Source organism: Muntiacus reevesi, chromosome 1 (genome assembly GCF_963930625.1).
Source record: "Muntiacus reevesi chromosome 1, mMunRee1.1, whole genome shotgun sequence".
Classification (NCBI taxonomy): Eukaryota; Metazoa; Chordata; class Mammalia; order Artiodactyla; family Cervidae; genus Muntiacus; species Muntiacus reevesi.
In genome coordinates this window covers 227,635,654-227,648,280 of record NC_089249.1, presented here as the reverse complement: position 1 = coordinate 227,648,280, position 12,627 = coordinate 227,635,654, and the positions used below count along the sequence as shown (strand labels likewise).

The following is a 12,627-nucleotide window of genomic DNA, read 5'->3' as shown; positions in this document are numbered from 1 at the left end:
ACTGTTCTATACATCTGTGTCTCTTTTGGTGTCTCGCATACAGGGTTATCGTTACCATCTTTCCAAATTCCATAATTATGTGTTAGTATACTGTATTGGTGTTTTTCTTTCTGGCTTACTTCATTCTGTATAATAAGCTTCAGTTTCATCCACCTCATTAGAACTGATTCAAATGTATTCTTTTTAATGGCTGAGTAATATTCCATTGTGTATATGTACCACAGCTTTCTTATCCATTCGTTAACTGATGGACATCTAGGTTGCTTCCATGTCCTGGCTATTATAAACCGTGCTGTGATGAACATTGGGGTACACGTGTCTCTTTCAATTCTGGTTTCCTCAGTGTGTATGCCCAGCTGTGGGACTGCTGGGTCGTATGGCAGCTCTATTTCCAGTTTTTTAAGCAATCTCCACACTGTTCTTCATAGTGTCTGTACTAGTCTGCATTCCCACCAGCCGTGTGTAAGAGGGTTCCCTTTTCTCCACACCCTCTCCAATATTTGTTTGTAGACTTTTGGATAGCAGCCATTCTGACCGGCGTGAAATGGTACCTCATTGTGGTTTTGATTTGGATTTCTCTGATAATGAGTAATGTTGAGCATCTTTTCATGTGTTTGTTAGCCATCTGTATGTCTTCTTTGGAGAACTGTCTGTTTAGTTCTTTGGCCCATTTTTTTTATTGGGTCATTTATTTTTCTGGAATTGAGCTGCAGGAACTGCTTGTATATTTTTGAGATTAATTCTTTGTCAGTTGCTTAATTTGCTATTATCTTATTCCACTCTGAAGGCTGTCTTTTCACCTTGCTTATAGTTTCCTTTGTTGTGCAAAAGCTTTTAAGTTTAATTAGGTGTCATTTGTTTATTTTTGCTTTTATTTCCATTACTCTGGGAGGTGGGTCATAGAGGATCCTGCTGTGATTTATGTCAGAGAGTGTTTTGCCTATGTTTTCCTCTAGGAGTTTTATAGTTTCTGATCTTACATTTAGATCTTTAATCCATTTTGAGTTTATTTTTGTGTATGGTGTTAGAAAGTGTTCTAGTTTCATTCTTTTACAAGTGGTTGACCAGTTTTCCCACCACCACTTGTTAAAGAGATTAGTCTTTTCTCCATTGGATATTCTTGCCTCCTTTGTCAAAGATAAGGTGTCCATAGTTGTGTGGATTTATCTCTGGGATTTCTATTTTGTTCCATTGATCTGTATTTCTGTCTTTGTACCAGTACCATACTGTCTTGATGACTGTGGCTTTGTAGTATAGCCTGAAGTCAGGCAGGTTGATTCCCCCAGTTCCATTCCTCTTCCTCAAGATTGCTTTGGCTATTTGAGGTTTTTTTTGTATTTCCATACAAATTGTGAAATTATTTGTTCTAGTTCTGTGAAAAATACCATTGGTAGCTTGATAGGGATTGCATTGAATCTATAGATTGCTTTGGGTAGTATACTCATTTTCACTATATTGATCCAGTCCATGAACATGGTATATTTCTCCATCTATTTGTGTCCTCTTTGATTTCTTTCATCAGTGTTTTATAGTTTTCTATATATAGATCTTTTGTTTCTTTAGGTAGATATATGCCTAAGTATTTTATTCTTTGCAATGGTGAATGGAATTGTTTCCTTAATTTCTCTTTCTGTTTTCTCATTGTTAGTGTATAGGAATGCAAGGGATTTCTGTGTGTTAATTTTATATCCTGCAACTTTACTATATTCATTGATTAGCTCTAGTAATTTTCTGGTGGAGTCTTTAGGGTTTTCTATGTAGAGGATCATGTCATCTGCAAACTGAGAGTTTTACTTCTTCTTTTCCAATCTCCATTCCTTTTATTTCTTTTTCTGCTCTGACTGCTGTGACCAAAACTTCCAAAACTATATTGAATAGTAGTGGTGAGAGTGGGCACCCTTGTCTTGTTCCTGACTTTAGGGGAAATGCTTTCAATTTTTCACCATTGAGGATAATGTTTGCTATGAGTTTGTCATATATAGCTTTTATTATGTTGAGGTGTGTTCCTTCTATTCCTGCTTTCTGGAGGGTTTTTATCATAAATGGGTGTTGAATTTTGTCAAAGGCTTTCTCTGCATCTATTGAGATAATTATATGGTTTTTATCTTTCAATTTGTTAATGTGGTGTATCACATTGATTGATTTGTGGATATTAAAGAATCCTTGCATCCCTGGGATAAAGCCCACTTGGTCATGATGTATGATCTTTTTAATATGTTGTTAGATTCCGTTTGCTAGAATTTTGTTAAGGGTTTTTGTATCTATATTCATCAGTGATATTGACCTGTAGTTTTCTTTCTTTGTGGCATCTTTGGTTTTGGTATTAGGGTGATGGTGGCCTCATAGAATGAGCTTGGAAGTTTACTTTCTTCTGCAATGTTCTGGAAGAGTTTGAGTGGGATAGGTGTTATCTCTTTAAATTTTTGGTAGAATTCAGTTGTGAAGCCGTCTGGTCCTGATCCTGATATTAGATTCTATTATTTCCTTTTCCCTTGCATACTGCTTATTTTACTGTTTTTCTTCCCCCATTAACCTCTTTTAAGCCTGAATGATATTTTTCCTCTTTCACTCCACAGATTGGAAAATAAAAAAATTTTTAAGTTTTCTTTTTTCCCCCTGAAGGAAGTTCCAAAAAGCAAGCTTGAATTTGCCTACATGGGAAACTATTTACATAGCATTTACATTATATTAGGTATTATAAGCGGGCTTCCCAGGTGGCAGAGTGGTAAAAAGTCCACCTGCTAATGCAGGAGATACAGGAGATGTGGCTTTGATCCCTGGGTCAGGAAGATCCCCTGGAGGAGGGCATGGCAATCCACTCCAGTATTCTTGCCTGAAAAATCCATGGACAGAAGAATCTGGCAGACTACAGTCCACGGGGTTGCAAAGAGTCAGACACGACTAAAGTGACTTAGCATGCATGTATGAGTGTGCGTGTGCATGCACACACAGGCACACACACATAAGCAATCTGGAGATGATTTAAAATATACAAGAGGGAATTCCCTGGGTTAACCACTCTGCAGTTCAACTGCATGGGGCATAGGTTTGATCCTTGGCCAGGAAACTAAGATTTCACATGCTGTGCAGCATGGTCAATAAATAAATAAATAAAGTAAATGTACAGAAGGATGTTCATAGAATATACTACATGATTTTAAATAAGGGACTTGAGCACCCCCAGATTTTGGTATCTGTGGAGGTCCTGGAACCAGCCTCTCACAGATACCTCACAGTTGTCTCAAGGGAAAACTATATACTCTTGCTTCTTTGTATTTTTCACCCAGGCTAACTTTTTTGGCTTGTTATCTTCAGTTTTGTTGGGATTCTTAAATCTTGATAGTCAGGGTCTTAGGATCCCATAGAGAAGCTAACATATGACTGGAGGAATTAAGCTTGCATTTGCTTTTTTCTACAAGTATTGGTATATATGATGATCAGGTTGAGAATTTGGCTGGAGTTAAAACATCTTAGGAGAGATGGAACATCATGGAGTTTGAGGAGAAGGTGTTAATGAGGAAGGGAAGACAGGTTCCTTACCTGGGGCATTGTTTCTCAAACTTAAGTGTTTCTAGGAATCACCTGGGTATCTTGTTAGAGTGCAAATTTTAATTCATCAGGTTTGGGAGGAAGCCTAACATCTGGGATTCTGCATTTCTAACAACCTCCCAGGGGAGGTTCACAATGCTGGCCTGCAGACACACTTTAAGGAATAAGAACTTTGGGGTTTCATGTTTCCAAACAGCCACCTCTAAACCGGAGCTCCCTGTATCGCTCCTCATCGTTGCCAGACAGCTTGAACAGTCCAAGTCTGAAGCAGGTGGTAAAATTCAAGGACAGCACAATACCAGATAAAGTAAAAAAGAAGTATTGTTCAAACCACAAAGAGCTCAGAAAGGTAAGAAACTTTTTTTTCTTTTTTTTTTGTCAGAAACTTTAAAAAAAGACAGTCTCTTTAAACTTTATCTCATCTTCTCCACCTTTCTGGGTTGGGGGTTGCTTTCGCATGGCTTTTGGCTGTGTACTTTTACTTTTATCTCCTCTTTCCATTTTCCTTTTCTACATCTGCACCCATATATAAAGTATTTAATAATGAATATGTTATATTATAATTTTGGAAATGATATCATTGTATTGTCTTCCCAACCACCTTTTTTAAGATCTGAGAGAATACAAGGGAACTGATTGAGAAGGACATTTATTGCTGTTTTATAGGCATTTGGATAGAAATAACATCATAGAGATGATGTTTTGGTTTGCTGGAAAGCAAATTCTGAAAAAACTTAACCCTCATAAAGTTTAAGTAAAATTTAACCCTCATCCTGTACCTCTCCTTTAAAAAGGAAATCTCAAAAAAAAAAAAAAGAAATCTCAATACATTTGGCTATTTTATGAAATCAGTGTATGACATTATAGAAAAATAGAAAATTCAAAAAAAGCAAAAAGAAGCCATTGCAAAATGTGCATAATCCCACAGGCCAGAGATAATTACTATTAATAATGAATAGCCTTTCAGACTTTTTTTTTCCAGACTTTTTTTTTAATGCAAATATGTTTTTTCTTTTATTAAAGAGGCATTACAAAGTACATGTTTTCTAACCTACTTAATGATGTGATATTTTCAAGTTAATGAAGTTAATTTACAGCTTTTTATTCCCTAATAGTAATTGATAATGTGTGGATATGATTTGTTTAACCAAGATCTTGTTATTGATCATTTATTAGTAATTTTTCTCTATTGTAAGCATCCTTAATAGCCAAATCTTTCTACATATCTTTATTTTCTTAGTAAAACAAGTAGAATTATTAGATCAAAGAGTATGCATATTTTTAATGAATCTCCCAACACTCCTTCCATTCCTTGGTTTTTAAACCTTTAACATGAGGATTGGGGTGGGGGGAATCTTGTCTCAGGACTTAGGTCTAAAGAAAATGGTCTCCCTCTGTGACATCAACATGACTCAGATGTTGGAGGAAGATTCAAACCAGGGGCCTCTGATTGGTGATTTCTCCAAGGTGAGTTTGGTTACTCCAATGCTATATTTCATCCTATATTTTGGATCTGAATCTTATCTGCTTGCAGAGGATACTAAGTTTAATTAACATGTGTCTTCAGCAAGTACTCACTGATAACCTGAAGGTACTGTAGTGGTAGATCTAGGCCCCAAACCTTTCATGAGAAAGTACCCCTTATTCACTCTGGAAATATCTATAGAAGTGGAAAAATTATGAGGCTTTCTTTTGTCTGTTTTTTGGTGGTGCCCTATGGCATGTGGAACCTTGTTCCCTACCCAGGGGTCGAATCTGTGCCCCCTGCAGTGGAAGCACAGAGTCTTAACCACTGGACTGCCAGGAAGTCCCAAGTATGAGACTTTCTACTTTTTTAAAAAACATATTTTAAAATCATATTTGGTGACTACAGAAGATAGAAAATGGAATCTACCCCAGATCTTATCAGAGTATTATTATTTTTGTTTATTTTTTTTTTTGGTGTATATTTTGGTGTATATCTCTGTATGTTTTTTCACAGAGACACATGCATGTACACAAATACACTTTTTGTTTTTCCATGTTTGTTTTGAGGTTTTTATTCCATCTCCTTTGATATATCAGGAACATCTTTTCATGTCAATAAATAGTTCTTCGTCCTTTCACCACTTTTAATAACAGCACACTATTTCTTTTTTTTTTTTTTTGGCTGCCCATAATTTCCTGATAAGCCCTTTCTTGTTATTTACTTCTACAATTTTTCCTTATGAACTGTACCAAGATGAACATATTTGTGGCTAAATCTAAGAATTTTTAAGCATTCGTAATTAGCTCCTTAGGTTCAGTTCTTAGAAATGGAATTGTTGCATATGCACATTGAGACCATTGATTTCTGAAGACATCTGGGGTTTTAAATGTCATTTGGATAGGGCAATATATGGGTCATGGTTTCAAATTTGGGTATAGAGAACTTGCTGTTTTTTTTAGCTCTTGGGTATTTCTAGGTATGTGCACTGCCAACCGTGTCAGGGAAACACCAAGATCTGAAGTACGTCAACCCAGAAACAGTAAGCAGATTTCTGGAGATGGTAGCTGTTACATAAGCTGCCATCTGGTCTGTTCTGTCCCTAAAATCCCCACTTCCATTTGTGTTTCTTTCACTTTGTTCACTCATGTGGGCTCTGTATTCAGCTGAAGCTATGTTAAAAGACTCATTTGTATGTCACCTTTGTTTGTAATTAAGCAAATGATATATAATTGTTACATAAGAAAGGAAGGAGGAAGGGGAAGGGAGAAAAGTAAAAATCACCCGATTAGACTGGCCTTACATCCTGGTTTACATATTGCAATTCCATTTATGCCTATTACTGGATATTATTAATAGTGCTCTCTATCACTCTCAAAAGTATTCTAGTTTGTGCAATAATTATTTTGTCACTTTACCCATTGGTCTCACCATCAGAGATGAGCACTAGTCATACTTTCCTTATGGCCTTACAGATTTTATTCTGCTATAATAAGTTTTATAAAAATAGTATCATAATAAGCATGTAATTTTGTAGTTATCTTAATAAGTCATTGTAAACATCTTTCTGTATTATTTTAAAAAAATCTATATTATCCCTTTGATGGCTATGTAATATTCTGTTATACTGATAATATATAACTTTTTAAACTAAACTTCTTTTGTTGAGTATTTATAATATTTTGATAATCTAAAGCAATGGTGAGATCAACATTTTTGTGCCCTATCTTTATGTACTTCTGTTTACTTAAGATGCTAGAAAAGAAGTTGCTGAAAATGTAATTACATTTATTTATTTTTTTATAAGTATTTACAAAGTTTCCTCTGGAAAGTTTGAGCCAATTTACATAACCACACATAGCTTAAGTTTCTTCCTCTGGATATCAACCGTTTCCTTTGATATCCCTTTTGAGAAACTCGCTTTCTAGTCTTCCAGTAGAGGGTGGGGAATCATTTCTCATTTCTTCTTGTAAAATTGAGACAGCTGCTACCTGTGCCCTTACAGAAATCCTTGGGTGTCTTCTCAGAGATTGATTGTAGCTGTGTCTTCCTCCAAATAAGTAGCTTGAATGTTCTCTCTTGTGTCCTGGCAGTACTGACTGTTTTGGTTCTCCAAAAACCTATTTCCTATTTCCTGTTTTATTCTCTTACTTGCGGAGGGTTGGTGGGGGGCGGTTGCACCATTGCCATGTTTCAAATATAGGGGGACTTTGGAGGCTGGGCATACAGTGGGATCCTGAGTGACTAAAAGGAGTACATATCAGGAACTGGGTGACTGGCTCTTCTCTCCCTCCTAAGAGGCAGGGTATTCAGTCATAGTTTCTGTACAGGTGGCTGCCTTGCTATCGGGGGAGTTCCAGGGTCTGATTGAGAAGTTTTATATCATCGATTGCCGCTATCCATATGAGTACCTGGGAGGACACATTCAGGTAAGGTTATATTGAGGACTTAGCAGGGGAGGGCCTGGAGATACTGCTTATTAAGAAGTCTAGACAAACGGTCCTGCAACCTCTGGAACCAGGGCAGACATTATACATTTGGAACACATCAAGGTTGTTAGTCCTCATTCCTGTTGTAATTCTGTGAACCTTGAGCAATTTACTTTCCCTTTCCCTCCTAGACCAATCTGCCTCTTTCATATAGGAGCCAAAAGCTCTTACCTGGACATAAAAACATTAATCCAGGGACTGAGCGGCACTTTGCAGACACTTAATGCTTACAGACATTTCTCACAATAATCCCTACACTTCAGGCAGTTCCGTTCTGTAAATGTTTATTGAGCACCTAATATATAACCAAGCTCCATGCCAGGCCCTGGGGGTAGATACAGGTAGATTTCCACTCTGAAAGTACTTAATAGTGTAGTCTTCCTGAACTAAATATTTCAAGATGGTATTCCAGTTATTTCTAAGTGTTGGCCCTATTCTCTCACCCTTAAGGAAATACTTAATAAAATTATTTTACAGGGAGCATTAAACTTGCACAGTCAAGAAGAACTATATAACTTCTTTCTGAAGAAACCCATTGTCCCTTTGGATATCCAGAAAAGAATAATCATTGTGTTCCATTGTGAATTCTCCTCTGAGAGGGGTCCCCGAATGTGAGTGTCTACATGAGGAGGGGGCATGGAGAGGGTGATGGATCTTGAGTTTGGACTTACAGTCAAGGAACCTTCCCAGCCCAGTTTAGACAGAAACTGAATGAATGAATGATTTCCACTGTAGTTTAAAGAATGTTAAGGAGGTGGAAGGAAGGAGTTTCTACAATTCAAAGGTTTGAAGTAGTGAAGGAAAAAGGATTTGGAGTTAGGTACCAATGGAGGAAAGGAGAAAGAGAGGTGCTACTTGCACCTTGTTTTGCAAAAATAAGATCTGGAGCTCCTTTTGAGGGTTAGCAAAAGTCTCTTCTTCCTCCCCTTCCCCAGTGAATGACCCATGAAATCCTGAACTTGCTTTTTTCCTATCCCACCCATCTGGATTTTTCTCTAAAGGTGCCGTTCTCTGAGAGAAGAGGACAGGGCTCTGAACCAGTATCCTGCACTGTACTATCCAGAGCTGTACATCCTCAAAGGGGGCTACAGAGACTTCTTTCCAGAATATATGGTAAATCTTGCATGGGGCATGTGGGGCAATGGGGGAGCCCAGACTTGGGGCCAACTTTAACATGCAGCTCCCAGGGCCTGCAGAGCCCTCTGAGAAGAAAGTGCTGTTCCTTCTAAGCCATTCCTTGCAGCATCTCTGTTATACCTCGTGGGCAGACTGTAGGCATCAAGAGGATTCCTTACTCTGTCCCTTGCCTTTCAGGAGTTGTGTGAACCACAGAGCTATTGCCCAATGCATCACCAGGACCATAAGGCTGAGCTGCTGAGGTGTCGAAACCAGAACAAAGCATGGGAAGGAGAGCGACAGCTGCAGGAACAGATTGCCTTACTGGTGAAGGATGTGAGCCCATGATATCAGGTCACCTACTGGCTGCCTGGGACTCACCAAAAGGCACTGTAGAAACCCTGAGCAGAAAGAGGCCATCTTCTATGCAGCCTTTTTTCATTCTAAGATGTTAAAAGATGTCAGTAAACCAACAGGCTGCCAAACTAAAGAAATCCCAGGCATGAGGATTGGTTACATTTTAGTAGAGCTGTTGGCTAGTAAGGAAGTCCTCGAACTAGTTCTCCAAGGTTGGAGCCTTGGGTTGCATGGAGATTTATGTTGCTTCAGGGGGCTGTTGCATTCCTCTTCCTAACTACTCGTGTCTTCTCAGAGGTCAGCCAGATCTTTCTCCTGGGCTTCTGGCTATGCAAGAGAGAGTTGAGAGAGTTGTCCATCTTCTTCCTCTGAATTTTCCTTGTTTGTCTCCCTCTCTCTTCTTTTTTTAAAAATGGAAATATAAACATCGATGAATGAGAAAAACTCCTAGAAGATGTATATAAGGAAGTAATCACCACATTTAAATTCCTTCAGACAAAGATGTAGCCATCTCTATTCATAGTTGAGGCCAAAGTGCTTTTCTCCAGACCATGGTTCTCAAAGTTTGGGCCCTGGTTCATCAGCATTATCTGAACTTTGCTTGAAATGCAGGTTTTCACAGCCCACTCCAGACCTACTAAATCGGAATGTCTGAGGTTAGGGCCCAGAAATCTGGGTTTTAAAAATCTCCCTTTCAGGTGATTGTGATGCATGTCAAGGCTTGAGAACTACAGCTCTGGAATTAAAGAAAACTTTTTAAATGGAATTCTTCAGCAGTGTTCCAGACTTTCCTTTCCTACACCATTCCATGGTATGAATTGCCTAAAAGTGTGCCCCAGACTCAATTCTTTGTGGTATCAAGACTCAGAAAACCAGAATAATTGCCATTCTGTAAGACCAAGTGATAGGTCTGAGTTGTATTCCAAAGGTTCCTTATCTTCAGCCTCAATAGAATTTAAAAATATTTATTTATTTATTTTTGGCTGCACTGAAACTTTGCTGCTGCTCAGGCTTTCTTCTAGTTGCAGAGAGTGGGGGCAGTGTGTGGAGGGGGCTACTCTCTAGTTGTGGTGCTTCTTATTGCAGTGGCTTCTCATTGGAGAGTACAGGGTCAGTATTTGTGGTGCATAGGCCCAGTTGCCCTGCAGCATGTGGAGTCTCCCGGACCAGGGACTGAAACTGTCCCCTGCACTGGCAGGCAGATTCTCAACCACCGGACCACCAGGAAAGTCTGCATCAGAGTTTTGACTTTTCCCATTTTCCAAAGATTTTTTTTCCGCTCCACTTCATGTTTCACAGAGACAGATTTAGGATAGTTGGAAGTAGAGATCTGTGCCATATGAAGATAAGATTGAAAGAAAAGGAAAGCACCAAGCAAGATCAGTTAGACTTCAGAAAGATATTTAATTTAATTAATCAATTAAAAAAAAAATTTGTCCATGCCATCTGGCATGTGATATCTTAGTTCCCCAACCAGGGATTGAACTTGCACTCACAGAAAGATATTTTAAGTTACATTCTTCAGCATTACCCCAGGCTTTCCTTTTTTAGAGTTCTTTAAGGTGAGTAGGTTTTTGTCTGTGTAGTAAGGTACAGCCCTACTTGGCCTGGACGGCAGTGGAATTGCACATTGTCATTCTATGGCATTAACCTGGTAAGTAGTCATAGCTCAGGACTAGAAATGGACAAAAGGCTGTGAAGCCTAGCCTGAGATAGAATGGAGACAAAAATGACACCTTCCCAGATCTGGATGGAGCAGGGAGACTTTTTAAAAAGTGAGTGGGAGGGAAGAGTGTGCCCGAGTGACTGAATTGATTTTTGCAAGGTTCAAGAACGCTCTTCTACCAGAGTGCTGCATGCTTGCCTCACAGCAGAGGGCACTGCTGTATTCTCTAAGGCAGCTGCTGCAGCCTGCAGTCTCCACTCCTAGCTTGAACCTGTCTGTCCTGAGTCCTTGAGTTCTGAGCTCAGAAGGGCTGGGGGAAAATGGAGAGAAGAGCTTCAATAGGTGGAGACAGCTGAGGAAAAGATGCTATTCTTTTGTCCCACTCCACACACTTCCTCACAACAGGTAGGAGCTTAGTCGCCTGAGCAGGAAACTGCTTGAAGCACCTCCACTTCCAAATGTGAGGATGGGTCCCTGACTCACTGCCTACCCTAGTGAGTCATTTCCTGTAATTCTTTCCAGAAAGGGAGAGCAAGCCCCTACCTGGGAAAAGACTGGTGCACAAGTATTCACGTCTCAGTGATCCTAAATGTAAGTTCCAAGTTGTAAAACATAAAACTAGGGCTTAATCAGCTATCTACTTTGTGGAAAATTATATTTGCCTAAAAGGCTACATTTTCCCATATAGTTTCTTGTAATATCTTCCCACTGTATATAGGTACCATGTCAGGTGATTCATGTTATTTTTAGGAACAATAATAATAGTAGCTAACAACCTTTCAGCTGTTTACTGCTTGCAAGTAAACATTTACTCATTTTATATAAATAAACTAATTTTCACAACAATCCTGTGAGACAAGTAAGTAGTCACTATTTATTATACATGTATATATTTATCCCAATAAAGAAGTTGAGGAACAGAGAGACTGAGTAACTTGTTTAAAGTCCTACAGCTAATGAATGGCAGAGTTGGGATATGAACCCAGGCAGTATAGCTCCAGAGTCTGTAATGCTAATGGATTTTTCTGTTACCAAATCCTCATCGATGGAACGATGTGTCTTTCTAAATTGGCATTGTATTAGGTGTTAAATGTGTAAGTGCCTCAGTTATAGGTTCTTGAGAAGTCAGGGCCAGAGGGTTGCTTCAGCTTGGGAACTGAAGCTAAGGGCAGATACTAAGACCCCAATCCAGAAATCTTTGCATGAGGCTATGAAGGGGTTAGCTCTGTGCTGGTGTCCTTGTACTGACTGGTATTCATTCAGCAGGAAGACAGGTGATAAAGAATGGAAACCTTTAGGTCTGAAAACACTTCTGGTTGCAATCTCAGCCCCAGTACCTAGCTGACCTCTGCTACAGAGAGGGAAGCATTTCCCTTTCCTTACCAGCCATATATAAAGTGAGAGGCATGGAGGATCTTCTTTCCCCATTTAGTTCAGACAAATGTGAGGGACTCACTAGTTTCTTTCAAGGGATGTCAATTCTAAGTACCACAAGCATTCAAATATGTCACAGTTCCTGCCCTCAAGGTAGAAATGACTCTCTTTGCTTCCATTCCTACAAGCACTCTGGCCCACTACCATATTCAGCAAAAGGAAGAAGATCTAGCCTTCAACTCTAAAACTGTAGGTTGACTGGTAGGGGCTGGCTGAGTTCATAGAATAATTAACTTCTATGTGCCTCCTGCAGTGATATCATTCTGTGTGTGCTATGTACCTGGCACTAAGCTAAACCCTTTACTCACTATATACTTGTTTAATCCTCAAAACTGTTATACAAAGTAAATACTGCTATTAATTTTTCAGATGAAGAAACTGAAGCACAGAAAAATTAAGTGACATGCCCGAGGTCACCCAGCATGTGTTGATAATGTCAATTGAAACCAGGTAGTCTGTAAAACTTGTTCTCTTAACTGTTTTTCACTGAACTGCTAACACCCTGGGTTAGCTAAGGATAGCAGCGGGAGTTAAAGCCCAACAGTGAGAGA

At 39.0% G+C, this 12,627-nt stretch overlaps 1 protein-coding gene across 12 annotated transcripts in view; it reads left to right on the top strand.

Annotated features, from left to right (window-relative positions):
• Window positions 1-12,525, top strand: part of CDC25C (cell division cycle 25C) — a 38,618-nt gene extending 26,093 nt beyond the window's left edge. For 7 of the 12 annotated variants that reach the window (XM_065918622.1, XM_065918629.1, XM_065918626.1 and 4 more), the window contains 7 exons: window positions 3,746-3,898; window positions 4,915-5,016; window positions 5,994-6,056; window positions 7,345-7,443; window positions 7,981-8,114; window positions 8,505-8,616; window positions 8,818-9,742. In XM_065918622.1, coding sequence (XP_065774694.1) covers window positions 3,746-3,898; window positions 4,915-5,016; window positions 5,994-6,056; window positions 7,345-7,443; window positions 7,981-8,114; window positions 8,505-8,616; window positions 8,818-8,967 — 813 coding nt within the window. In that variant the 3' untranslated portion in view covers window positions 8,968-9,742. Of the gene's footprint in view, window positions 1-3,745; window positions 3,899-4,914; window positions 5,017-5,993; window positions 6,057-7,344; window positions 7,444-7,980; window positions 8,115-8,504; window positions 8,617-8,817; window positions 9,743-12,445 lie in introns of those variants that run through there. The other 5 variants (XM_065918623.1, XM_065918631.1, XM_065918621.1 and 2 more) reach the window with 4 other exon arrangements.
• The last annotated feature ends 102 nt before the right edge of the window (window positions 12,526-12,627 follow it).